This window comes from Phaseolus vulgaris, chromosome 8 (assembly GCF_051622355.1).
Source record: "Phaseolus vulgaris cultivar YP4 chromosome 8, ASM5162235v1, whole genome shotgun sequence".
Taxonomy (NCBI): domain Eukaryota; kingdom Viridiplantae; phylum Streptophyta; class Magnoliopsida; order Fabales; family Fabaceae; genus Phaseolus; species Phaseolus vulgaris.
In genome coordinates, this window is record NC_143505.1 from 58,889,832 (window position 1) to 58,917,831 (window position 28,000).

The 28,000-nt window shown below is 30.0% G+C and overlaps 1 protein-coding gene and 2 long non-coding RNA genes across 4 annotated transcripts; 2 read left to right on the plus strand and 1 right to left on the minus strand.

Moving 5' to 3' along the window:
- Positions 1 to 764: 764 nt before the first annotated feature.
- LOC137825421 (putative LRR receptor-like serine/threonine-protein kinase At1g06840) lies at positions 765 to 27,952 on the minus strand. Its single transcript, XM_090294172.1, has 7 exons — positions 27,919 to 27,952; positions 27,087 to 27,370; positions 26,864 to 26,915; positions 4,159 to 4,167; positions 1,907 to 2,157; positions 1,252 to 1,386; positions 765 to 1,055 (listed from the first exon to the last, which is right to left on the minus strand). The coding sequence occupies exons 1-7, from the start codon at positions 27,950 to 27,952 to the stop codon at positions 765 to 767; spliced, it is 1,056 nt and encodes a 351-aa protein (XP_090150298.1).
- Positions 14,957 to 17,336, plus strand: LOC150025689 (uncharacterized). Its single transcript, XR_016514696.1, has 3 exons — positions 14,957 to 15,013; positions 15,501 to 15,597; positions 17,106 to 17,336. It is a non-coding gene; the product is annotated as an uncharacterized LOC150025689 (long non-coding RNA).
- Positions 18,863 to 21,150, plus strand: LOC137823407 (uncharacterized). Of its 2 annotated transcripts, none has more exons than XR_016514695.1 (5): positions 18,863 to 18,932; positions 19,213 to 19,309; positions 19,436 to 19,528; positions 19,608 to 19,792; positions 20,711 to 21,150. It is a non-coding gene; the product is annotated as an uncharacterized LOC137823407 (long non-coding RNA). The 2 variants fall into 2 exon arrangements; XR_011083122.2 differs by lacking the exon at positions 20,711 to 21,150 and adding an exon at positions 19,912 to 20,071.
- Positions 27,953 to 28,000: the final 48 nt, after the last annotated feature.

Below are 28,000 nucleotides of genomic sequence, written 5' to 3' on the forward strand. Positions count from 1 at the left end.
CGTTTTTTTTTTCGCTAAGAAATAATTTTTTAAATTATCCAATGCTAACTCACTGGCCCCAGTATTCTCATGTCACTCATTATGGAATAATATTCAAACATTCATACCATATATTTATTTTGTAGGGAGACAATTCCTGGAGGAAAGCAGAGTGTTGTGACGAGTTGGGGTGTGGGGTAATATTGAAATTTGTATATAAATAATCAATAACAGAAAGTAAGTTCTTTCAGTTAAATATTTATCTGTGTGAGTGTTTATCTTCTAGTTTTCGGATTCAAGAATTTGATAGGGAATTAGTGATATTGTGAGATGTCTAAGTCTTATGTCAATTCATATCATCAGAGCTAGTTAGCAAATCCCTGTAAGAACTAAGGAAGAAGAATTTGAAATCCGAATAACCTAAAAGACATGTGATTAGTACTTCAAAAGTACCTGAAATGCACCATCATAAACAAATCAAATCTCTGTCGCTGTTACAAAAATTGATTAATTATAACTAACTAGACAATTCTCTCTCAATTTATCATACAAGTAGCACAAAAAGAATAAATGAAAATTAGTAAATTTGGTTTCATTGTCCAATTCACAAAATGAATAAACGAAAATTAGTAAATTTGGTTTCATTGTCCAATTCACAAGGTACTAATTAACATCCTCAGATTCATAATAAACTATTTTTTCTAAAGAAAGATATAATTTTTGAACTTCTATCTTGGTTTGATGGTTGGTACACTTCCACTGACAAGGTCACTACCTAACACATCTTATGAAATAAAAGGAGTGTTTATAGTAGAAGATGAAGGTTGTGAATTCAATATTGTACCAGAAGAATCACTTGTAACATATTCAACTCCCTTGGAATCTGGCTCAAGTAACATAGAACAAATGTATTCAAGCTCTCTAGCCACTTCTGCCATTTTAGGCCTCTCATCTGGTAAATCTTTGCAACACTTTAAGGCTAAAGTCAAAAATCTCACTGCATACTCAAATGGATACGACTCAATACGTTTATCAACAACCAGAGAAATTCCACCAGATTGGTATACCATATTAACCTAAAATAAAAAAGGAAGAAACAAAAAGATTTAGGTCTTTCTTAGATAACTTCTCATTAAGCACTTATACGAAGAAGAAAATAAGAAGGTAAAACAAATTATTCTGTTATAAGTTAAAGTTAACTTGTACACAACTTAAACCAAGTTAACTCAAATTACCTTTATTAAATTGTCAAGAAGAGAAACCATGACATACCTGTCTAATTATATTTTCACCATGAAAGATTGGTGGCCTTCCAGTCAAAAGTTCCAAAAATACAACACCCAGACTGTAAACATCACTTTTGTCAGTCAAATTACGTGTTAAGAAGTACTCTGGATCAAGGTAACCCTGCATGAGTACAAAAATAGAAAAATTAAATCATTGACGGATAAAATCAACCTTAAACAATATATAAAAAATAATTTCAAATGAATTAGTTAGATACATCTTTGTATTTTGGTTTCGAAGATCCAAACGTCAAACTTATTTCTTAAACTATACAAAACACACATGACTGGCAACAGTTATTTTCTACGCATAACTGTCCCTCACTTTGAGTTGCTATCAAGATCAGACTCCCTCCCAATGTTTCATATGTGTTGATGGTAAACTTGAGTGTGAATACAGAGAAGTATTCATCTTTTTCTTTTACATAGACTTTGTGTGTCACCTCTTCATTACTTGTACCTCTTTATTTTTTCAAAAGAAATATGCCAATAATGCTCATCTTTAAGTCATACTTGAATTAAGGCATTGGTCTACTACATTTGACCTTTTTAGATTTTGTAGAATAGTGTCTCATACTTTAATATAATTTCAAATCTCACCCTAAAACACATGCAAGCAAATGCAGTAATGAAAACCATACCGGGGTCCCCTTTACCACAGTGGATACATGAGCAGGTACATTTCCTTCAATATCTGGAACTGGGGCAAGTCGTGAAAGTCCAAAATCGGCAACTTTTTCTGTGTACCTAGAGTCCAATAATATATTGCTGGCCTTCACGTTTCGGTGGAATATTGGACGATTAGCTTCTGTGTGTAGATATACAAGACCTTTTGCTGATTCTAGAGCCATCTTTAACCTCAGAGAAAACCTAAGAACATCTTTTGAATAAGCTGTCATCAAACATTACCAACATAGTTAAGACATAGAAAGGCATTTTTTTATTAAATTAAGAATAAAATTATAACGTTAGTCCCTTTGTACTTGAAACCAAGTTGGGGCCAGAAATAAGAACAAGAAAACTTATACAGGAAATACAGAAAATTTGAGGATAGAAGTTTAAATATACCAGAAAGGTGATCCCTTAGGGTTCCATTTGGCATATATTCATAGACTAACATCTGCAAGCACAAAGAAACAAACCAAACAGAACACATAAACTAGTCAAAAAAGGACATAAGATTTAAGGGAGAAATAGAACCAAAATAACCATTGCCTTAAGAATCATTCTCATTTTAACGATATGCCATCAGGCAAAGTTACCTGTTCTCCCTCTTCATCACAGTATCCAATCAGAGACACAAGGTTGCGATGGTGTAGCCTTGATAGCAATTCTATTTCTGTATGGAACTCCCTCTCACCTTGCAGTGAACCCTCCTGTGCACGTTTTATGGCAACAACAGTGCCATCAGAAAGACGACCTTTATAAACCTTCCCATAACCCCCTTCTCCAATTTGAGCAGACTCACTAAAACTGTTTGTAGCCAAGGCCATTTCTTTGTAATCAAATGATCTTACACCTTCCACTTTTAGCGAGATCCTAGATGCTGTGAAAATTTTAGAAGCCTTTGTTTAAGATATATATAATCAAGTCATTCTTGATGGTACAGAAAAATAGATTTAGAATATATTTATGCCAAAATAAAATATGTGCAATAACATCTAGACTTCAGATTATGAAAGAGCCAAAGCCTTGGAAAAAAAATAATAGGCTAACTCATTGTAAGGTACTCACCGTTACGCCGCTTGGAAAGTGCACGATAATCTCTCAAGCGTATTCTCAAAATAAGAAAGGAAACAACTGCAGATAATGTAAGTGCACAGGCAATTGCACCTAAGATTATTCAAGCCAATGCACCTTTGCTTATCCCTGAACTTGAAGCGGGAGTAATAGCTGCATAATAAGCAGTATATGAGTACAATTGATCAACCTTAAAACAGTTTTCAAATATCATATTCCAATATATGGGATTAACCTTCAATATAATTTCAAAATATTTATTTGAAAGGTGAAGCATGAATTATACTAGAAAAAGGCTGAGTTCTTAATAAAATGTAGAGAACCACTAGGTCTGTTTGTACAAGCTTCTTCACAAACAACTTTAGGAGAGAAATGAGTTGGTTTCTGTTAGGACAGAAAATAAGGAAAAGACATGGAAGGTGTATTATAGGAGAAAAGTTAAAAATAAAGGGTAAGGGAGTTGGTTAGTTAGTTGGTTATGGTTGGTCTTTAAATAAAGACCAACTGGTTTAGGGAGGGGATGAATTTTGGATTACAGTTTCGTTGACAGGAGAAGTCCTGTGTGAAAGGAATCATTGTTTCCTTTGTAATTGTTCTGATTGTACATCGGGTGGAAATAAACAGAGGTTATTCAGTTCTTTTCTGTGTTCTTGGAGTATTTTGGGTTTTCTGTTTTTGGGTTCTTAACAGTTTCTCAATGAACTGAAATTAAATTATGCATAAGCTAATTTGTAAATTTGTAGAAACTTACTCATCTAGCTATATGTAGCTCTCTCTATTTACTTTTTTTAACTTGTCCATAAAATAATTTTAGTTAGTAAAAAGAGCTCATTTCACACTTTTCTTCTTATTCCTCTCTTCTAGAAGTGTTTATAGAGGAGTTTATTTAAACAAGTCTTAACTCAATCTGCATAAAACTTTAAACAATTCAATTACATGTTTCCATGATCACTGTTCAACCACCTGACTGAGATTCAACTTCAGTTTTCTTGTTAACAGTGTCCAAGTACTTCTAGGACAATCATATCATCAAAAGTGTATTCATAAGGAGGGGGCATCCTTGACTTGGACAGACAACAGTGGAGACTCCATCCTTGTCATTGTCACTTTCACGTCCACAGAACTGAACTGAGGAGTTATTATTCGAACATACAGGATTTCCCTCAAGCGTGAAAAACAGTAATTTTAAGAATAATGTGACAAGTTGCTGAAGGAAGATGGAATTCATGCTAATCAGTGTTCAACAAGATTTGACTTTTATCATAAGGGTTTATATTATTACTTTGAACAAGCATGACAAAGATAAAAGATAAAACTCTCCACTACTCTTACATTAGTACGTCTGAAAAATCAGTTTAGAAGCTTACATAAGTGTGACATTTGGAGGAAGATTTGTACTGCCTGATATGCTTGTAAGTTGATAATGCTGCATGTACCTGCAACAGAGCAAGTCAAAAACAAAAAATTAAAATGCATCTAAGCTAACAAAACAGTTGTATGGATACAAGATGCCTTGGGAGTATACAGACATATTCATGTTCTCACACATAGTATCACCCACAGCCGAAGAAAAATGAAGGACACAAATTTATAAAACCTAAACCCTAAATTTCTGCTCCAAAATATAAATCTACAAGAGCAAGATTGCACAATTATCATTTCATGTCTTACAAGATAAGTTCCCTCGGTTGCATTTAAAGTCCTGATCTGCCAAATGGTGGAAGGAACGGTGCCACTAATTGAATTTGTTAGAAATTGTGTTTTTTAACTGCAAATAAATGCACATAAGTACACATGATATTTTATTTTTTCTGTTGTTTTAATTATGTTTTAATTGTTGATTTAATATTTTTAGATAACTGCTCATAAAATCATTTAAGACTTAGTTACTGCAAGTACTATCAATGTAATTGTTATAAAAATAATAAAATATTTTCCTCTGATTTATTCTAAAAAACCAACAATTGGTATAAGAGCTATCTTCTTGAGGGGATCTGTGAGGTTAGTAGAGTGCATCAATGGAAGGAGGTTCCAATTTTTCAACAATGGCACCACCTGTCTTTGATAGGGACAATTATCAAATGTGGGTTGTTCGTATGGAGACCTACCTAAAAGCATTGGATTTATGGGAAGCTGTAGAGGAGGACTATGAAATTCAGTCCCTTCCAGAAAACCCTACTGTGGCACAACTAAAATCACATAAGGAAAAGAAGATGAAAAGATCAAAGGCAAAAGCATGTCTATTTGCAACTGTATCTCCTATGGTATTCACAAGGATAATGTCCATGAAGTCAAGTCAGCAAAAGCAATTTGGGATTACCTCAAAGCAGAATATGAAGGCGATGAGAGGATTCGTGGTATGCAAGTGTTGAATCTAATCAGGGAGTTTGAACTGCAGAGAATGAAATAGTCAGAATCCGTAAAAGAGTACTCTGACAGACTTCTAACCATTGCCAACAAAGTGAGGTTGCTTGGATCTGTGTTAAAAGATTCAAGAATTGTGGAAAAACTGTTTGTAACGGTTCCAGAGAGGTTTGAAGCCACCATAACAACCCTAGAGAACACAAAGGACCTATAAAAAATTTTCTCTTGCAGAGCTCTTAAATGTTTTACAAGCACGAGAACAAAGAAGAGGCATGAGACAAGATGGAGCAATAGAAGGAGCCTTAACAACCAAACATGAAGGTGGCTGGAGAAAGAAAGGTAGCTAGATCAAAGAGAAATTACCCTCCTTGTAAGCATTGCAACAAGTTAGGTCATCTACCGTTTAAGTGCTGGAGAAGACCTGATGCTAAGTGCAACAAGTGCAATCAACTTGGGCATGAAGCAGTCATTTGTAGAAACCAAAGTGAGCAACCAGATGTAAACCAAAGTGAGCAACAAGATGTAAATGCTCAATTTGCAAATGAGGAGGAGGATGTACTTTTCGTTGCAACTGGTTTCTCCAGAAATATTTCAAGTGCATCTTGACTAATTGATAGTGGATGCACAAATCACATGACTTATGACAAAAAACTTTTCAAGGAGTTGAAGCCTTCAAAAAATTTCAAAGGTCAAGATAGGTCATTGGGGTCACATTTTAGTAGAAGGAATAGGAACTATTGTTGTAGCAACACATTCAGGTACTAAAACTATTACTGATGTTGTGTTATATGTACCTAACATAGACCAAAATTTATTGAGTGTTGGTCAGTTGCTGCAAAAAGGCTTCAAGGTGTTTTTTGAAGATAACCACTGTTTGATCAAGTTGATCAAGGATGCTATCGGACAAGATTTGTTCAAGGTACAAATGAGAGGCAAAAGTTTCTCATTAGATCTATTTCAGGAGGAGCCGTCTAATCAAAGGCTTCTCAAGATGCAAAAATCTGAAATGGAAGATGATCCACCAATTAAAGGCAATCGATTACTCTCTAACATAAATCACAGATGTAACGTTGCAGTATGTGAACCTGCTGATCACAAAGAACCTGCTAATCACAAAGAAGTTATCAATGACCCAAGTCGAAAAAGGCAATGGAGGAAGAGGTGTATATGATCGAGAAGAACAAAACTCGAGAGCTTGTTGATATACCTCGAGATAGAAAGGTACATCAAATGGATGTCAAGTCAACATTCCTAAATGGATTTCTTGAATAAGAGATTTATGTTGAGCAACCTAAAGGTTTCATTGTGGAAGAAAAAAAAGACAAAGTTATAAGTTGTCTAAAAGAGGTTCCCAAAACATGGTATAACCGAATTGATGATTATCTTATCAGCTTAGGCTTTGACAAAAGTCTCATGAATCTGCACCTTATGTCAAATCAAAAGGTGTTGAATGAAGATTAAGCAAAGCGAGGATGAAAGAAAAAAAAATTGCAGATTTGTTTACCAAGCCACTTCCAGTCAAAGGAGGAGTGTTGGAAATTGTATTTTTTAACTGCAAATAAATGCACATAAGTGCACGTGATATTTTATTCTTCTGTTTTAATTATGTTTTAATTGTTCATTTAATATTTTTAGGTAACTATTCATAAAATCATTTAAGAGTCAGTTATTGCAAATACTATGAATGTAATTGTTAGCAAAAATGATTTATTCTTAACAATTATTGATTTTATAGCCGATTGTTTTTTTATATATGTGTATGTGTAGAAATACATTACGATTTGATGGTTTGATGTAGAAGAAGAAAGGGGGAAACAAAAGACAAACTTACAATTTCCAAAGACGTGGAAGACCAGAAAAGTAGGCTGGAATTGTTCCATTGAGCTTGTTGTTTGATAAGTCACTGCACAAGTCTTCATAGTAAGACAATAATATCATAGGCCAATCCATGTAATCATATTTGGAATATTTTCTCCAACCACTTAACATGAGGAAAATATTTGTAAGGGGAAACCCAAATCAACTAATGCATGACCAATAGATTTGTAAGCAATAGATGTTCTTACATGGTTGTCATATTGTCTGATAGCTTATTGGTGGGAATTGATTCATTCAACTGATTGAAAACTAAGGTCACTGGAATACATAGAAACAGAAATCAGTTGAAACAGTTTTGATTGAGACAAATCTACATTAAATATATATTCTATGTTTGACTAGATCCATGAAGTTATTAACTAGCTTCAAACTTGATTTAATTTAAAATAGAAAAGTTCAATCTAACATTTTAAATGAACAAGAGGTTACGAAGCTGAAGGTCTCATAGTTGAAGAATAAAGTCTATTTCTCAATGAAATCACTTACAACTTCAATGTTTTTAATCAATTGAATTTGGGTAAGTATTTTATGTGATCTTTACTAATATCAATCCCAAGAAATACTTGTATATATTTTTAGCACAAGGTGGTGTTATAAAGAGGAATTAGTTGAGAAGTTTGCATCACTTAGCCTCATCTTTATGAAAGAAAAAATAGATTTTATATTTTTCTTGAAAGCATTGCATGCATGCTAACGTTGTCATAATTTAGCACAACTTGTATAACTGGTACCAAGTAAAAATGTAATACAGAATTTGGGTTGAAAAAAAAATACTTTTTTCCCATTATATTATCTTATAAGCAAAATCATATTCACAGTATACTTATAACTAGTTCAGTAAATATTATATTAGAGATTGTGATAATAAATTCTAAATTATAATTAAATTTTGTATAAAAACAACATCTATATCTCTATATCTATATATAAAGGGGATTCTCCTCTTAACTGTTCTTAATTTTTTTTCCTTTTTATATTTATATTAATATTTAATTTTATTATTGTATTATGGTCATTGTGTCATTTCTTATTCCCCTCTTAACTGCTCTTAATTTTTTTTCTCCATTTTATCCTTATATTAATATTTAATTTTATTATTGTATTATGGTCATTGTGTGATTTCTTATTTTTTCCTACAATATTTGATATACGTAGTGGGTGCGGTTTTGAATTGAAAGAGATGTGGAGGAACAATTATGAATTGAAAGAGGGGTGGATGAGCGGTTATGAATTGAAAGAGAGGTGCAGGAGTGGTTATGAATTAAAAAAGATGATTTATTTTGAAAATTAATTATATAATGGGAGAGTGTCTGTTTTATGAGAGAGAAATAAATTTAATAAAATATTTGAAATAAATGGAGCAACCGTTTTAAATTGAAAGAGATAATTTATTTTTGAAAATTAATTGCATAATGAGAGGGAATGTCTGTTTTACGAGATAAAAAATAAATATTAAGAAATATGAGTAGTGGCTAAACGTGAACAATTTTATTATTACTGGTTACCACTTTCTTCAGTAGTTTTCACCGTTTACATCTACTTTCTTACGAAGGAGTAGTTTTCACCAGTTGCATCCAAAGAAAAAAAATGCTCATAAATTTTGACACATCTTGAACCCTCTTCCTTCACGCTCCATGTTCTTCTCCTATTCTCATCTGTCTTAGTCCCTCTTCAATCACCACTGTACAACAACAACAACCACCATTACTTCTTCCTTCTCACACTTCCCAAAGCGTGACGCGTCTCATTGTTATAGGATTTGAACATTTTTGTTTCTATTGCTTTCTTAATTTTTTTTTTATATTTTTGTATGAATCCTAAGCCCAGCTTTGCGGGCAAAATTTTTATGTCTACTGATGCTTTGATCTATTAGATATTATATAAGTTGGAAGTTTGGTAATTTGTATTTAGTTTATTATTTTAATTTTTTCAACTTCTTTGCCATGGAAGACGTGGATTCAATTGATATGGTGATAGATTCTACAACTTTTCAACATACAACCCTTGCATAAGACTTATGATGAACATGAAAGTTACTATTCTAAACTTGAAATGGGAAGATCTTGAATAACATTACCATTTGCATTATGTTTTGACATTATTTGCTGCTCCATTTTTTTAAACCTTAATTTTAATCTTGATAACCTTATAAAGTTCAACATTACACCCAAGTTAAATCAAAATTTAATATTCAAAAACAATAAAATGAAAATATAAAAAAATTAATGTAAAATCTTAATAAAACTATTATCAGTGGTACATCTATACCTATATATAAAGGGGATTCCCCTCTTAACTGCTTTTAATTATTTTTCCTATTTTATCCTTATATGTATATTTAATTTTATTATTGTATTATGGTTATTGTGTCATTTCTTATTCCTCTCTTAACTGCTCTTAATTTATTTTGGTTATTTAGACATTTTATAATTTCAAAAATTAATAAAATAATTTTTTAATTTTAAAATTTATTTTATTTGTTATTATTTAACTGGCAGGAGAGTAGGGAGAGTGGAGAGAGTGGGGAGAGTGGAGAGAGTGGAGAGAGTGGGGAGAGTGGAGAGACTGGAGAGAGTGATTAGTTACTTTTCTATTTTAAAGATTTTTTTCTTTATTAAATAAAAAATTAAAAATATTTGTAATATTTTGTGGACCACTCTAGCATGAGATTGGAGATTTAGTACGTTACTTTTCTGATTTAAACTGATATTCTTTTTTATTAAAATTGTAGAATTTTAAAATTGATTTAAGAAACAGATTTTATGATTTTTCACTACACATAACTCATGTATCCTACTTCCCACTTTCTCTCTCCTATATAGGTACCTACTTCCCACTTTCTCTCTCCATTACACATAACACATTCCTTTTTACCATACTTCTCACTTTCTTTTCTCTTTCCTTTTCACTTTCATGTAAAATCATACTTTCATTCTCACTTCTTTGATTAATCTTTGTTTCTAAAACCCTAATTTGACATTTGTTTCATGAAATTGTAATTGAAGTTTGTGACTAGAGGGAACGAAAAGACTAAAAAAAGTTGTGTGTTTCATCACAACAATAGGTAATTCTCTTTATATGCATTTCAATTTGTAAAACACTAATTTGTCTTCTGAAATTGTGATTGAAATATGTGACTAGAGGATAAGAAGGACTCAATAAGAGGAGACAGAGGTACATGATGAAAGTCATCATAAGACCCTTTTTGGTAACAATTTTATGGATTTAAATGAAATCATAGAGCATTAACTAAACTGTATTCTCATTTCCTCATATTTTACGGAAAAGTTACTTCCAATTTGATTTTTATGTTTTCTGTCATCACCATTTCTTTATCTTTGCTCTTCTTCTATATTTTCTTCTTTTAGGTTTTGATTTTTGAAATCATCTTAACTTTTCATAAAGTTATGATTTTAGAGACCACCTTCAAAATAGGTTTGCTCACTAGAGAGCATTATGAAGAGAAGGTATGTCAGCGTGTTCTTAAATCTATGTTTTACATGCTATACTAATATTTTGTTTGTTTTTTATTTGTTAATTGTAGAGAGTTGATATTCATAGCAAAATAGAGGAATCAGAGAAGGAAAAATTGAGTTTCGTTGTCGCGCTCACTCCCCCAATAGCAAGATTCTAACACGAAGGAACATTAGATTTGGGTGCGAAAGATGATAACAATTTGAGTCTCTATACAGGTCCAAGGGTCCAAGGTGAAGAAGAGAGAAGCAGATTCATTGCATTTTCTTCTTTTGTATATAATATTTTTCATGATTTAAAGTTGATTGAACAATTAAGGATGAATTTTTGGTTTATTGTTTAATGGTGTCATATGCATTGTAATGATTGTCATATATTATTGGTTGTTTATAGACCTAATGAAAAATATTGGTTTAATTTCGATAATTAATAAAATATTAAAAATTATTAAAAAATATGAAACTCAAATTCTATTTAATTATTTTTTCGGTTGAGTTTGTAGTTTTAAATAAATTTTAACTATTACCAAATATTTATATTTTTACCCATAATTAATAAAATATTAAAAATTATAAAAAAAAATATGAAACTCAAATTCTATTTAATTATTTTCTATCTTGAGATGGTTTTGATAGCAGTTTTGAATTTTAAATTTTGAAAATTCATTCTTTCTCTTTACCATATGTAACACATTTGAGAAATAAAAAATACGGATACACAAGTGTTCCCGCTAATTTAGATAATTTACATGTTTTCTCATATAATTTAATATTTATTAAAATTATATGAATATATAAATAATAAAAATGAAAAATGCGGATACACAGGCATGTGAGTGCCTGTGTTCCCGCTAGTTTATATTAAGAGTTTTATCAAAACAATTATTATATGAAATAATATAATTATGATAGAGAAAAAATTACTTTATTATAAATAAAAAATTATTTACATATAATCTTCATTATAAGAAAATAATTAAATAAAATATAATTTTAAAGATAAAAATAAATAATTATTATATTAACTAAATACTATTTTAAAAATTAAAAAAAATTATTAATATATAAAATAGTTTCTATTAAATAGACTATTTTCTTTTTAATAAAAAGAATTAGACTATTTCTTTCTTCACCCCATAATTTCGTTACATTGCATGGGAGTGGTCAAAAGATTAAACTGCCTCTATTTTCGTTGTTGGTACTGCTAATCTCTTGCGATTGTGGTTTTTTTCCCGTCCTTGTTTATGTGTTGTGTCATAAATTTAAGGAAGAAAATGTTTTAGTAATCCGTAGATCATTTTTTCTTTTGCATTAAAAAAACTTTTCAATTGTATAATCTAGATGTAGTGGTGGATTATACCATTCTTAAGTTTTTTTTATGAAAAATGATTTGTAGACTGAGCAATGAAGAAACTTTTTTCCATGTAAAAATAACTTTCAAATTTTACAACTGAATGTAAAAAAATCTTCTAAATTGCATAATCTATAAATAAAGAATTACTTCAAAATTGTACAACCGTTTTATAAAAGAAATGACTTTATGATTGTACAATCCTGAAGTAAGAAATGACTTTCAAATTGCATAGTTTGAAAGTAAAAAACTTCTAGATTGCATAATTTGCAAACAAAAAGCTTTTACATTATACAATCTAAAAGTTAAAAAAAATTTAGATTTCACAATTCAAAAGTAGTTTTTCATAAATCAAAAGAGTAAATATGAAGATTTTCATATTTATGGAGTGCATAAAAAAAATTATGAGGATAAAAAAAAAGAAATTTCCTAATCATTAATGTCACAAATATTGAATTATATTCATTATAAAACACAAGGTATCCAGAACCAAAATATAATAAAGAAATCATCAATTAAGATGATAACTTATGTCAAAGAAAATATTTATTTTCTGTTAACACGTAATATATTAATCATGATCACATCCAAATATATATTATTTATATGTGTAAACTAATATTTATCCTATAAATATTATTACATATATATTTATCTATCCCAATCATTTTTTTATATAAAATAAATAAAGGAAGTAATTCAGGGTACTCAACCCAAACCTTACAACGAGCTCAACCATATTCAAAAGGATTTAAAAGACCATTGTCTGGAAGCTCCCATAGCAAACACAAACCAGCACCTACTAAACCACATTCTTTATATCCAATTGAAGGAACAAAGATTGTGACTGCATAAGCTCTCATGCACCGCTAACCAACTTAAGAGGGAAAAGGCCTAAGAAGTGCCAACACGTGCCACCTCTTAAGGAAACCAGCACCAATACCCTTTGTAAAAGGCTTAAAGCCACAGAAGAGGAAGCTGCAGACTCATCCTTAAAGCCCTTAACAAAATGACATGTAGCAGAAAATCCAACAGCTTTTGGCCAAAATAAAGGAGCTCTACCCTTCCTTCAACTCCACCACACAGCTTCCAATTCCAAGCTCTTATCTCAAACCTGATTCGACCTCCAAACTACACGGTTTCTAAAGTATAAGAACTACCCTAGCCTGCTTCTCCTTATTGACATAAAACCTGGTCCTACTTTTTCTACCTTCCAGAATAAGAAACCCCCCTGCTTCCTCACTAGCACCTCTACAACCAAGCTATCACGTTACTTCCTTCCATTCTGCTTCCCTTTACCTACATAAGATCGTCACAAGTGCTCATTGAACTACACAGACTGTTCTGCTGGAAAAGCACACAGATGCTTAACATCTGCAATGCTCAATGCACATACCCTCAAATCATTAATATTCATTTATCATAATCCTATAACTAAGTTAGATTAGGGTCACTACATTTGTTTCTCATTATCATAATCTTTATTATGATAATAAATTCTAAATTATAATTATATTTTGTATAAAAAACAACACTTATATTAAGAGTTTTATCAAAATAATTATTTTTATGAAATAATATAATTATGAAAGAGAATAAAATTACTTTATTATAAATAAAAAATTATAAAAAAAACCATTAAATAGAAATCAATTTTAGAGATAAAAAATAACTAGTTATTATACTGACTAAATTAGATATATTATTTGGATGTCAAGTTGCATAGTGATGCCTAACACGAAAACTTTATAAAAAAAAAATTAGATATTATTTTAAAAACTAAAAACATTATTAATATCTAAATTAGTTTCTATTAACTACAAATAGAAAAATTATTAGGGACTAAATTTAGAGACTAAAATTAATTAGTCAAATATATTAACTAGATTAGATACTATATTAGAGACTAAAACATTATTGATATTTAAAATGGTTTCTATTATTAATAAAAATTTATAAAATAATTTTTAAATTAGTATCTAAATTAGCTACTAAGATTTTAGATTTTAAATTAATGTTTAAAAGACTAATAGAGACTAATTTGTAGATATCTAGTGGTGTAGATATCTTTGTAGACTAATTATTTTTATGAAATAATATAATTATGACTGACAATAAAATTACTTTATTATAAATAAAAAATTATTAAAAAAAGTATTAAATAGAAATCAATTTTAGAGATAAAAAATAACTAGTTGTTATAACTGACTAAATTAGATATTATTTTAAATAATAAAAAAATTATTAATATCTAAATTAATTTCTATTCACTACAAACAAGAAAATTATTAGCGACCTATTATTAATAAAAATTTATAAAATATTTTTTAAATTGATATCTAAATTAGGTACCAAGATTTTAGTTACTAATATTTTAGATTTTAAATTAATAAGACTAATTTAGAATATAAGTAATTAGTAGATAAAATCTTTGTAGATATCTAGTGGTGTTTTTATAAGTATTTTAATTGAAAACAAAAAGAAAAAAAAAAGTTAATTATTTTATAAGTTAACTATGGTATGAGTTGAAAATTCAAATTTTAATAAAAAAGTTAATAGAAGATAGCTTTTACAAAAATTAAAGTTATTTTAAGTTTTTATTATTAAAAGTAATTATCGAGAAGTTTATGAAGCTGATTATTTGTAATTGGTTCATTTAAAAGTGATAAAACATTTTGTCCTGACTTCTTGTATATATTCGTAACTTGTGCAGAGATGAAAGCAGAAACAGAAGAATTGGAAAAAGAATTTGTTGTTATTGATAAAGTGAAGAAAAATGAAGGAATGAATTGCATCTTTATGAATTCTATGCCTTACTTGGAAGCTGAGGAAGTTCATACTTCTTTCTCATTCTTTTTCATTCTTTAAAATTGCATCTCCACACCATTCACTTAATATTTCTTCTTCTTTCTTCTTCACATTCTATCTGCACAAATCTTCAGGTACGTTTCTCAATTCAAACAATCATTTTAGTTACATTTTCTTACTCTTATATTACTCCTATTTTACATCCATCTCAATCATATCAATTAAAATTTACTTTCCAAAGTGGTTCATCTTATGAAGATATTAGTCATGTACTTTTTAGGCTTAATCTTGTTTTTTTTATATAAGTCTAGATTCACTTTTCTTATTTAGCCTAATTAAATCTTTATCTCATCCATAATTTTATCTACTCATAATTTACACTAAGATACGCCTCAAGTTAATAACCATTTATTTAATGTGATAATTAAGTCATACAAATAGATCATAATATATTATATACAATATTCATTATTCATATAAAATATTTTTTTAAGAGTTTGAATTTTAACTAGACCTATAAAAATGTGATAATTCTCATAAAATACACATTAAACTCATATATTCATCTGTTCTCACATAAATTTTCTAAATTTTTACTGAGTGTCAAAGATATTTTTGCAGGTATCTTCTCTCATCTCTTACTTTTCTTCGGATCAAAGTACTCAACTTACAACACAATTGTCTTTCTACCATCTCAAAACTCCAACACTTTATTCCGGTAACGCTTTATCCGATAAGAAAAATTAGACTTAATATTTCTCTGAATATTGGATTAATAGATCAAAAGTTTATATAAACCATGAAATTAAAATATTGTTCTCATTGATATAAGTAAAAAATATGTACGTCAAAATTTTACATTCGTCGTACATGGTGACTAATTTATATGACATAAACTTGTTTTTAAGATTTAAAATAAGTTTTATGATAATTTATCTAAATAAATTATTCTGAAAAAAGGGTTATATATATGACCATTTTTCTTCAATAAGAATATAGGTTTGAAACTTTTTGTTGGTCAACACACTTAATAATTTAAAAAGAAAATAAATATATAATTTGAATACATTAAAAAATAATCTAATGTTAAACAGTTATTTACTTAAATCAAATTTTAAATTTAAAAAAGTTTATAAGTTAGCTAATTTTAACCTTCAAATCAAATAAGATTACATAGAAGTTTTGACCTAACTCCTTCTATGAAAAAATAAATATATATTACAAGAAAATCATTAAATAAAAACCAATTTTAAAGACAAAAAATAATTAGTTGTTATATTGACTAAATTAGAGACCATTTTAGAGACTAAAAAAAATTTTGGTTTCTAAATTAGTTTCTATTATTGCTAAATAGTTTATAAATTGGTATCTAATTAGCAACCAAGGTTTTAACTACCAATTATTTAGATTCTAAATTTGGTAGCAAAAACCTTGGTTGCTAATTAAATTCCAATTTAGAAACTATTTAACAATAATAAAAACTAATTTAGAAACCAAAATTTTTATTAGTCTCTAAAATGGTCTTTAATTTAGTCAATATAACAACTAAATATTTTTGGTGTCTAAAATTGATTTCTATTTAATGATTTTCTTGTAGTGATATGTGTAAGGAGAACTTAATAACACTTTTTACAACGACATATTAGGTCGCTTAAATGACCGGTATAAATAAAAACTCGATGACATTTTTGTAAATATTTGACACATATTACACCAGTTGGACTATCCAACCAGTGTAATATGTCCTGCTCAGAGCAAAAAAAAAGGTTTTTAAAATTTTTATCTCTATGATTCCACATAACATCGATTGAATAGAGGAATCAATATTATATGTCATTCCCAGATTAAAAAAAATTAAAAGTTTTTAAAAATGATATATAACATTGGTTCTTCTATACAATTGATGTTATATGTTTAGGGTTTAAAATATGTCATTCCCAAAGTTTAAAAATATTTGAAAAATTTAACTATGGGCACTACATATAACACCTATTGGATACATGAATCAGTGTTATATGTAATCTTTAGATTACAAAAATGTTTTTAAAGTTTTGAAAATTACACATAACACTGGTTGGACTACGCAATCGGTGTTATATGTCATTTCACAGTAAAAAAAAAGTTTAAGTTAATAAAAAAGTATATTACACCGGTTATTACTCATAAATGATATTTTTACTAATTTTCTTGACTCACACCCTCACTCTCCATTTGTGCTATTTTAAGTTTTCTTGATCAAGAGTTCATTTTGTTCCTACGAAAGTTGTTGCCACTGCCACTGCCTTCGCCGTTCCCTCCACTGCTTCTCCTTATTTCGTTCTATATCATAGGAGATTCTTTTGTTCACGCTTCTCTGCTATTTTGTTGTCACTCTTGTCGCTGCTCTTGCCTCCATTGTCGCCACAGCTCTGTTCACGTTCACGCTACAGGTTAGTTTTTTTATTTTTAAATATTTTAATTTTAATTATTACTTGGTTTACAATTATTTATATAGATAATTAGTTTTATTATATTGTATTCGGAATATAATGTATTATGTTTTGAATTGGGTAATTGTTTTAGACGAAACGCTTTGGTCTAAAACGATGAATTTACCTCATAGTCGTCGTTTTAGAGTCATTTAATTTAAAAAATACCACCGCGTTTTGAATAACAATGTTTAGCCATAAAAGCGTTGTGAATGTATTGTCATAAATAGACCCTTTTGCACTAGTGATCTATTTTGAACTTTATATTAATTTTCAACACTTGAAAGAGACTAAGTATGAGAAAAAATTAATACTTTAAAACTAAATAGATTATTTATTTTCCTCTTATAATATATATATATATATATTTAATTTTTTTTAATTTTTTTTAAAATTTTTTTTTTCATGAAAGACAAGACTGATAGAAGCTTAATTAAATCATGAAAGAAGAAGACCTTTATCCGAAAGATAAAAATATTTGATAACAAGGTGTCAGAGTCCTCTTCATTAGCGGTGGAAGATTTTACACACAAAGAGTCTATCAATACAATGTATCGTCATACTTATAATGGTATATATATAACTTAAATTAAAGGAATAAGAAAAAATCGTTAAGACGATTAACCCTAATAAATGTCTACACTAAATAATTTGTCACACTACTACTTAATGGTCTCCATCAAACTACTTAATGGTCTATATCAATTTGATGCCTCCATTAGGCGGTCTAACTCGTCTGACTGAGCTTTCCATCAAATAGTCTATTAAACATGATTTATAGTCAATCTTCATAATATACAATGAAATTGACAATGTAAGTGCGACTTTTAGAGTTTGAATGCATGAGATAAATTCACTTAAAGTGAGAGTGTGATCATCCATGATGGTGAGAACATAAAGATGACCATGTATGGAAACCTTTTAGCAGAGACACATATGTCCATATACAGTAAATTAAAGGAATGAGATTAATGTGAATGACGAAAATCATGCATGTAAACTCTTTATTGCTGTAAGAATGGATAACAAGATTGCGTGAGTTGTAAACATTTAAGGGAATGATCATAAGAAAATGCCACAAATCTATGCACTACAAGAAAATCATGAAATAGAAATCAATTTTAGAGAAAAAAAATTAATTAGTTATTATAGTGACTAAATTAGAGACCATTTTAGAAAATTAACAACTTTTGGTTTCTAAATTAGTTTATTGTTAAATGATTAGCTACCAAAGTTTTTCTACCAATGTTATAATATTAACAAATTTAGAAACTAAAAAAAAATAGTTTCTATAAAAACCAATTTAGATACTATTTTATAAACTAAAAATTATTGGTTACTAAAAAGGTATCTATTATTAATAAAAATTATAATATAATTAGATACTATATTTTTGGTAGCTAATAATAAAAATAAAAATAAAATTTTTTTTAGAGACCATTTTTTTAGTCTCTTGTTAAGATGTCTTCTTCTTCTTCTTCTTCTTCTTCTTCTTCTTACGCACTCTGATATGTGAATTCTGTATTTAATTGTAGCCAGTAGAGAAGTACCCAAATATTTTTCCAAAGAATTCCTTTTGGGATAAGTAAGTGGACTTTCATATTCAGTTTCGGTTTAAATTGCTTTATCATTTGGACCTATTTAGATAAACTTCTCCAGAAAATTAGTTTATGCCTGAATCATTTTTATAGAAGCTAGTACAAGAAAACTTTTACAAATTAGATTAAGAATAATCTGATTTTTGCTTACTTATTATGTTTTTCTTTCTTATTTTATCTTCCTATAAGTACTCATGGAGAACTTTATCCAAATAAAATCTTAATGATGTGCTGATTTTTATTTTCCAAACATAAATCATTTTGTAGGTTTCCATAGTTCTTGCCCAACCTCATAACATCAGTATTTGCACTCTTAAAACCATGAAGAAGGGAGACAAAGTGATTTTAAGTGTGAAGCCTCAATGTAAGTTGTCTGATGATGAATTTAAGTGTAAATGCTTGTAATTCTTAATGTGGATGATAACCTTGTCATTTTATGGATTTAAAACATGGTTCTGATGTTTCCTTACCTGTTTTTGCATTCTTGTAGTGAAAGTAATTGGTAAGCTACAAGATAGTACTTTGTTTTTGAAGAAGGGTCATGATGATGAAGGGGAGCTGTTTGAATTCAAAACTGAAAAGGGTAACTTGAAAAAATGTCTCAATGTTTTTCCCAATTCCCACTAAATTATTTATTAAGCTAGCTAATGTGAGTGTTTTAGGATTGAACATAACAAGCAATTGATGGGTTTGACAAAGCTATTTTGATTATGAAGAAGGGTGAGGTGACATTGTTAACTGTTGCGTCCGAGTATGGTTTTAGCTCATCAGAGTCTCAACAAGAACTTGTTGTGTTCCTTCTAACTCCACTTTGTATTATGAGGTTGAGCTAGTATCATTTGAGAAGGTAAGTTAATAAACAATCAATGATTTACAATCCTGCCCTCATCTGTTTCAATTTTCATTCTTTCATTCCTTTATCCATTGTTTGGGTTTGTTTCTTACTGATTTGTAACAATCTTTTAGTTCTAGCTTCCAAGACCGTCCTTGATTTGTTCCAGCCCAAAAGCTTGTGAGTTGCAAGTAGGCACAAAAATGTAAATTCAATCAAGATAGGAATAGACTAAACTTTCTTGTACATATAACTCATGGATATTAACAAAAGTTGAAAGTAGATTTCAAACTACTGGCGAGTATCTCGAGTTTATGTGATTATTTTTTTAGTTTCTACCACAATCTTAGTTCACATTCATAATTCATAAAAAAGTTCTTTTGTAAAATTTGAAAAAAAAAAATTGAAAAATTTCTCATTTATAACTATATTTTGATTCTGAAAATAATTGCTTTGAGTTGATGAACTTTTAAAATTAGTGAACTTGAATCTACAAATAAATATAAAATATGAAAGAGTAAGTAGTTAAATAAATAAAAAAAAGTAGATGAATAAAATAATATTTTATAATAAATTACATTATTTAGAAACCAATATTGTGACCATTTTTTTGGTATTTATATATTTGGTCACTAAATGAGTTTCTATATATTTTGGTCACTAAACTGGTTTCAATGAAATTGGTTGTTAATTTGGTTTCTATATAATTGGTCACTAAATTAGTTTCTATATATTTAGTCACTAAGTTGGTTTTTATTTAATGGTAACTAAATTGGTTTCTAAATTAGATTCTAAATTGGTATCTAAAATTAGCGACCATGATTTTAGCCACTTAATGCTATTAGTTTCTAAATTAGTCTCTAATTAAGTTAGTGACTATTTTTATATTTTAGAAACCAAAAATTTAGTTTCTAAAAGCAATTTTTCTTGTAGTGTCTCTTTATAAGAGCAGAGTTCCTTTATTTGAGGAACCTTGGGGGAGATTTTAAAAATATAATCCCATCCATGGATCCAAAAGGCATGAATCACTTGATTACCCTACAACTCGAATGGTGTGAAAAGATAGAATGTCTCATTGATAACACTATGAATACCAGCAACAGTGTATTCTCTAAACTTGTTTACTTAAGGTTGGAAAGTTTATGTAGCCTTGGAGAGGTTTTTTGTGATCCCTCTTCGCGATGTTCCCTCGAAAATTTAGGAAAGCTCTTGATAAAAGATTGTGGAAAATTGAAGAGCATCTCCTTTCCAAGGAAGTCTAAACTATGCAATCTGAAGGTCCTTTCAGTATCAAAATGCCCTGTGCTAACTTCTCTCTTTGTGCCATCTGTTGTCCAATCTCTAGTGTTGTTAGAGAAACTAACAATATATGAATGCAGCGCATTGAGGCACATAACAGAAGAAGTGGAAGAAGGGAACGATATTCTTTCAAGCATCCCAAGTCATTCATATTTGACGTTCCAAAAATTAAGGATTATTAAAATTGAAGATTGCAACAATTTGGAGTACATATTCTCTGAGAATTTAGCCGTAGGGCTAGTGAGTTTGGAAAGGGTGGAAATTCAATGTTGCTTTAAATTGAAGTATGTATTTGGAAGTGGAAAGAAACGTAATCCTGCAGTTTACCGAAATGAAAAGGAGACTAATATCATAAATTTTTCTAATTTGCATACTCTATTGTTGTCAGAATTACCAAATGTGATTGACATTTGGCCTGAATATTGTCGTCCACATCTTCCAAATCTTAAAAGGTTATACTACCATAAATGTCCCAAATTGCTTGACTCTTGCATAAGTAAGATGATGACTGCTTCAAATCTCCCGCAAGAAACAACTTCAAAGGTAATATATTATTTTAAAATAATAATATCTTTAACTAACATAACCACATGAGCTTTTATAGAAACATAGTTATTATTTATTATTTCATTAAATTGATTAAAAATAATGAACTTTAAATATGAATTAACATTGAGATGTTCAGGAATCAGTATACTTTGTCAAGTGATGTTGTTTAAATGCATTAAGAATAACAATCATATAGCAGTAGTTTTTATCATTACTTTTATTCTGATAACTATCAATATTATAATTTATATTATTATTGTGTTTGAGTAGAAAAATATATGTATAAATTAATCATAATTCTGTGAAATGGATAATCTTTTATCTAGTCTAATAAACAAGTATTTATCAATTTAATCAATTATATTTTAATGAATTGTATTCAGACCTACTGATTATGATGGTTTTTTCGATTAGTATTGTAATTTTTTATAGGTTTTTTAAATAATGAGTTTTGATCTAGATTTTTGTTTTTATTTTTTAATACATTTTAGGTATTTTTCCTCACATTAAGTTTATTGAAAAATAATATATATTATTTTCAAAGATGCAATACATGTAAATAAATAAAAAATGATATTGTAATTACAAGTGATAGATATAAGATTTTGAAGTGCGTTATATATGTGATATTTGAAGTACGTTAGATTGATGAATTAATGATTGAAATATATGCACTAAGTCCTTTATTTAGCAAAAATAATAAATTAAATCTGTAAAATAATCCATGCTTTGTATTTATCTTTTCGTTACTAAATGTGCAATTTTATTCATAATTTTTTTAAAAAACAAGTTTGTTGATTTGAATTAGCCATAACTTATGAATTGTAAAATGTAAGATATTAAGAATGAATTATGTTGTGTATACAGGAGAATCAAATACCATGCTTCATTACCAACACATTCATCCAACTTGAAAGCCTTACATTGACTGATGTTAGAGTAAAAGGTCTGTTCCAAATCCAAATGGGAGAAGAAGGGGGCACTGGAGAACTGCTTCCTCTAAACTTGGATATAAATTCTCTACACTTGGGGAACCTACCTGAGCTCAACTTCATATGGAAGGGCCCCACAAGTTTTCTAAGCCTCCAAAAGCTTGAAACTGTTAAAATATATGGATGTCCAAAATTGAAAACCATCTTCTCCATCAGTGTTGTTACAAGTTTACCAATGCTGATGAATCTGGGTATATATACATGTGATGAATTGGAACAAATATTTGATTTAGGTGATGCACGACAACTCCAAACCCTGTATTCTTCCCAACAACTCTGCTTCCCAACACTCTATTTCATTTCAGTTCAAAACTGCAATAAGTTGAAATATCTTTTTTATAATCTATCGGCTACTCATTTTACCAGTCTGAAATATTTGAAAATAGTAGAGTGCTCTCAGTTACACAAGGCTTTTGGTTTTGAACATGAAGCTGATGATGGTGGTGAAGAACAGACGGCTAAAAAGGGAGAAAAACTACTACTACAGGAACTGAGAAGTATTACACTCAAAAATTTGCCAAACTTCAAAGAGATTCACCACGGATTTAAGTTAAAAGGAATTGTTGAGCATAGCATAGAGGAATGTCTAAAGTATTCTCCAAGTTTATATCTAAATCCAGGTAAAATTCACATGTCCTTTTTCTAGACACAATTACAATGTCTTTGGGTTATGATGTTGTTAAGTGAAATATTATTTTATCAGATATGTAAATAGAAGGCTACAGTGAAGTATGGGAAGTGTGGTATTGATTTAAAAAACAAAGTGTGGAATGGACAATGCAACCGTGCCTCAAGTTATCACCCAACTCATCTCCAACCGCTAAAATAAATTGGTGAGATAACTTTTTTTTTTCCGCTAAGAAAACATTTTTTAAATTAACCAATGCTAACTCACTGGCCCCAGTATTCTCATGTCACTCGTTATGGAATAATAGTAAAACATTGATACCATATAATTATTTTGTAGGGACACAATTGCTGGAGGGAAGCAGAGTGTTAAGACGAGTTGTGGGTGTAGGAGTGATATTAAAATTTGTATATAAATAATCAATAACAGAAAGAAAGTTCTATTTGTTAAATATTTATCTCTGTGAGTATTTATTTTCTTGTTTTAGGATTCAAGAATTTGATAAGGAAATGGTGATATTGTAAGATGTCTAAGTCTTATATCGTGTATCGTGTAATATGAAACACTCAGTGCTATATTTAAGTGTTTGATTCTTCCCTCTTTGAATTAATTTTAGAGTGATTCTCCAAATATTAAGATATTTATCATTTCATATCATCAAAGCTAGTTAGCAAATCCCCGTAAGAACTACGGAAGAAGAATTTGTAATCCTAATAACCTAAAAGACATGTGATTAGTACTTCAAAAGTACCTGGAATGCACCATCATAAACAAATCTCTGTTGCTGTTGCAAAAATTGATTAATTATAACTAACTAGCCAATTCTCTATCAATTTATCATACAAGTAGCACAAAAAGAATAAATGAAAATTAGTAAATTTGGTTTCATTGTCCAATTCACAAAATGAATAAATGAAAATTAGTTTGATTTCATTGTCCAATTCACAAGGTACTAATTAACATCCTCAGATTCAATAAACTATTTTTTTACTATTTTTTTCTAAAGAAAGATATAACTTTTGAACTTCTATGTTGGTTTGATGGTTGGTACACTTCCACTAACAAGGTCACTACCTGACACATCTCCTGAAATGAAAAGAGTGTTTATAGTAGATGATGAAGGTTGTGACTCAATATTGTACCAGAAGAATCATTTGTAACATATTCAACTCCCTTGGAATCTGGCTCAAGTAACATAGAACAGATGTATTCAAGCTCTCTAGCCACTTCTGTCATTTTAGGCCTTTCATTTGGTAAATCTTTGCAACACTTTAAGGCTAAAGTAAAAAATCTCACTGCATACTCAAATGGATAAGACTCAATACGTTTATCAACAACCAGAGAAATGCCACCAAATTGGTATGCCATATTAACCTGAAATAAAAAAGGAAGAAACAAAAAGATTTAGGTCTTACTTAAATAACTTCATTAAGCATTTATACGAAGAAGAAAATAAGAAGGTTAAACGAATTAATCTTCTGTTATATGTTAAAGTTTAACTTATACACAAAATTGCCAAGAAGAGAAACATGACATACCTGTCTAATTATATTTTCACCATGAAAGATTGGTGGCCTTCCCGTCAAAAGTTTCAAAAATACAACACCCAGACTGTAAACATCACTTTTGTGAGTCAAATTACGTGTTAAGAAGTACTCTGGATCAAGGTAACCCTGCATGAGTACAAAAATAGAAAAATTAAAACATTGAACGGATAAAATCAACCTTAAACCATATATAAAAAATAATTTCCAATGAATTAGTTAGATACATCTTTGTATTTTGGTTTCAAAGATCCAAACGTCAAACTTATTTCTTAAACTATACCAAACACTAACATGACTAGCAGCAGTTATTTTCTATGCATAACTGTCTAAAAACAGTCCCTCACTTTTTTTTTCTTTTTTTTATGGGCAAGGAAAAAATAAATTAATATGAACCACTTTAGGGTGACTCAACCTTTATACATAATCATAACACAATATTTCCTCAAAATGCCTTCTAGCCTACCTAATTTTATATCCTTAAAATAAAATAACACCCCAACCAAAGAAATAAACCTTGCATAAGCTCACTTAATTGAAAACATACAAGCCATAAGATCAATACACTACTCAAAATAAGTAAAACAAGCAGATTTAGATGTTACCTAAGACCAAACCTTTAATTGAATCAAGGTAAACATTTCTGAATGGTCTATCACTCTACCTTAGAAAATATGCTTATTCCTGTGCTTCCAGATTTCATTTACTACTGCAATCCAGATGCTACTCCAAACAACTTTAACCTAGACAGATGCATTTAACACATTAAACTGCACGAAGTGGGAAACTGGATCAACATGATCAACGAACATAGTCCTCAACCATGTAAAACATTGTTTCCAAACAAGTCCAGCAATCCTGCAATCAAAAAACAAATGATTTGTCGACTCCACTTCCATCCTGCAAAAGCTACAGAGATTGCTATCAACCGAAACCACACGCCTTTCCAAATTAACTCTTGTAGCAACCGAATTAGACAACACCCTCCAAGCAAAAAACTGGGCTGAAGGCAAAGCATAAGACTTCCAGAGGGATACAAACAAACTCTCTCCCTCATATGAGCCTCTTAATTTAGCATAGGCAAACTTTACCAAAAACCCACTATCCTTACCTACCTTCCAAACCCGGCAATCTTCAATACTCAAGACTCGGGCCTTTCCATGCACCTCTTGCAACAACTGAGCTTCCTGACTATTTTCCCACTCAAAAAGACCTCTCCTCCAGACTAACTTCCACTCCCAACTATCGTTAACCCAACTCTCTGCAAGACTTTAAATTACCATCTTTATTACCACATAAAGAATACAGCCCTAAACAGTCCCTCACTTTGAGTTGCTATCAAGATCAGACTCCCTCCCAATGTTTCATATGTGTTGATGGTAAACTTGAGTGTGAATACAGAGAAGCATTTATCTTTTTCCTTTACATAGACTTAGTGTGTCACCTCTTCATTACTTGTACCTCTTTATTTTTTCAAAAGAAATATGCCAACAATGTTCATCTTTAAGTCATACTTGAATTAAGGCATTGGTATACTACATTTGACCTTCTTAAATTTTGTAGAATAGTGTCTCATACTTTAATATAATTTAAAATCTCATCCTAAAACACATGCTCAATTATAGTGAAAGCAAATGCAGTTAACCATACCGGGGTCCCCTTGACCACAGTGGATAGATGAGCAGGTACATTTCCTTCAATATCTGGAACTGGGGCAAGTCGTGAAAGTCCAAAATCGGCAACTTTTGCTGTGTACCTAGAGTCCAATAATATATTGCTCGCCTTCACGTCTCGGTGGAATATTGGAGGATTAGCTTCTGTGTGTAGATATACAAGACCTTTGATCCTAGAGCAATCTTTAACCTCAGAGAAAAACTAAGAACATCTTTTGAATAAGCTGTCATCAAACATTACCAACATAGTTAAGACATAGAAAGGCATTTTTTTGATTAAATTAAGAATAAAATTATAACGTTAGTCCCTTTGTACTTGAAACCAAATTGGGGCCAGAAATAAAAACAAGAAAACTTAAACAGGAAATACAGAAAATTTGAGGATAGAAGTTTAAATATACCAGAAAGGTAATCCCTTAGGGTTCCATTTGGCATATATTCATAGACTAACATCTGCAAGCACAAAGAAACAAACCAAACAGAACACATAAACTAGTCAAAAAAAGGACATAAGATTTAAGGGAGAAATAGAACCAAAATAACCATTGCCTTAAGAATCATAAAGAATAGGCTTAGTTGTGCTTTACTCCCTCATTTTAACGATATGCCATCAGGAAAAGTTACCTGTTCACCCTCTTCATCACAGTATCCAATTAGAGACACAAGGTTGCGATGGTGTAGCCTTGATAGCAATTCTATTTCTGTAAGGAACTCCCTCTCACCTTGCAGTGAACCCTCCTGTGCACGTTTTATGGCAACAACAGTGCCATCACAAAGACGACCTTTATAAACCTTCCCATAACCCCCTTCTCCAATTTGAGCAGACTCACTAAAATTGTTTGTAGCCAAGGCCATTTCTTTGTAATCAAATGATCTTACACCTTCCACTTTTAGCGAGATCCTAGATGCTGTGAAAATTTTAGAAGCCTTTGTTTAAGATATATATAATCAAGTCATTCTTGATGGTACAGAAAAATAGATTTAGAATATATTTATGCCAAAATAAAATATGTGCAATAACATCTAGATTTTTAAAACTTTAGTAATAATGATAAAGAATCTTACAAGTGTTTTGTGCTGTTCAGGTTTGCAAATGATAGTGGTATGGATCCTGTAATATTGTTCTCATCAATTTGTATTCTGTCCAGCACTGGAAGATGGCCAAGCTCTTTAGGAAGATCCCCTGTTAGTTTATTTCCACTCAGAAGTCTGCAAAAAAAATGATTTGATAAGAAGGAAGGCAGAAATATTGTAGCTCCTTGTGTCAAAATACCAGCCGTTTTTTATGCAACCAATTGAATTGAATTTCAGTCCTATAGAAACAAGTATTTGACTTAAAAAACTTCCTAAGAAAACACTACTCTCGTTTTATTCAAGATGTGTTTGTTCAAGTACTAATATGTATAAATGACTAGGAAATCAAATCAAAAAATTCATCAAGGTGATATAAGACTACTGTTAGCATTAAACTCAAAGCTGTCAACTGTCATCAGTTTTAATTTAGCATTTGAATAGCCAATAATTATTATCTTTAATTC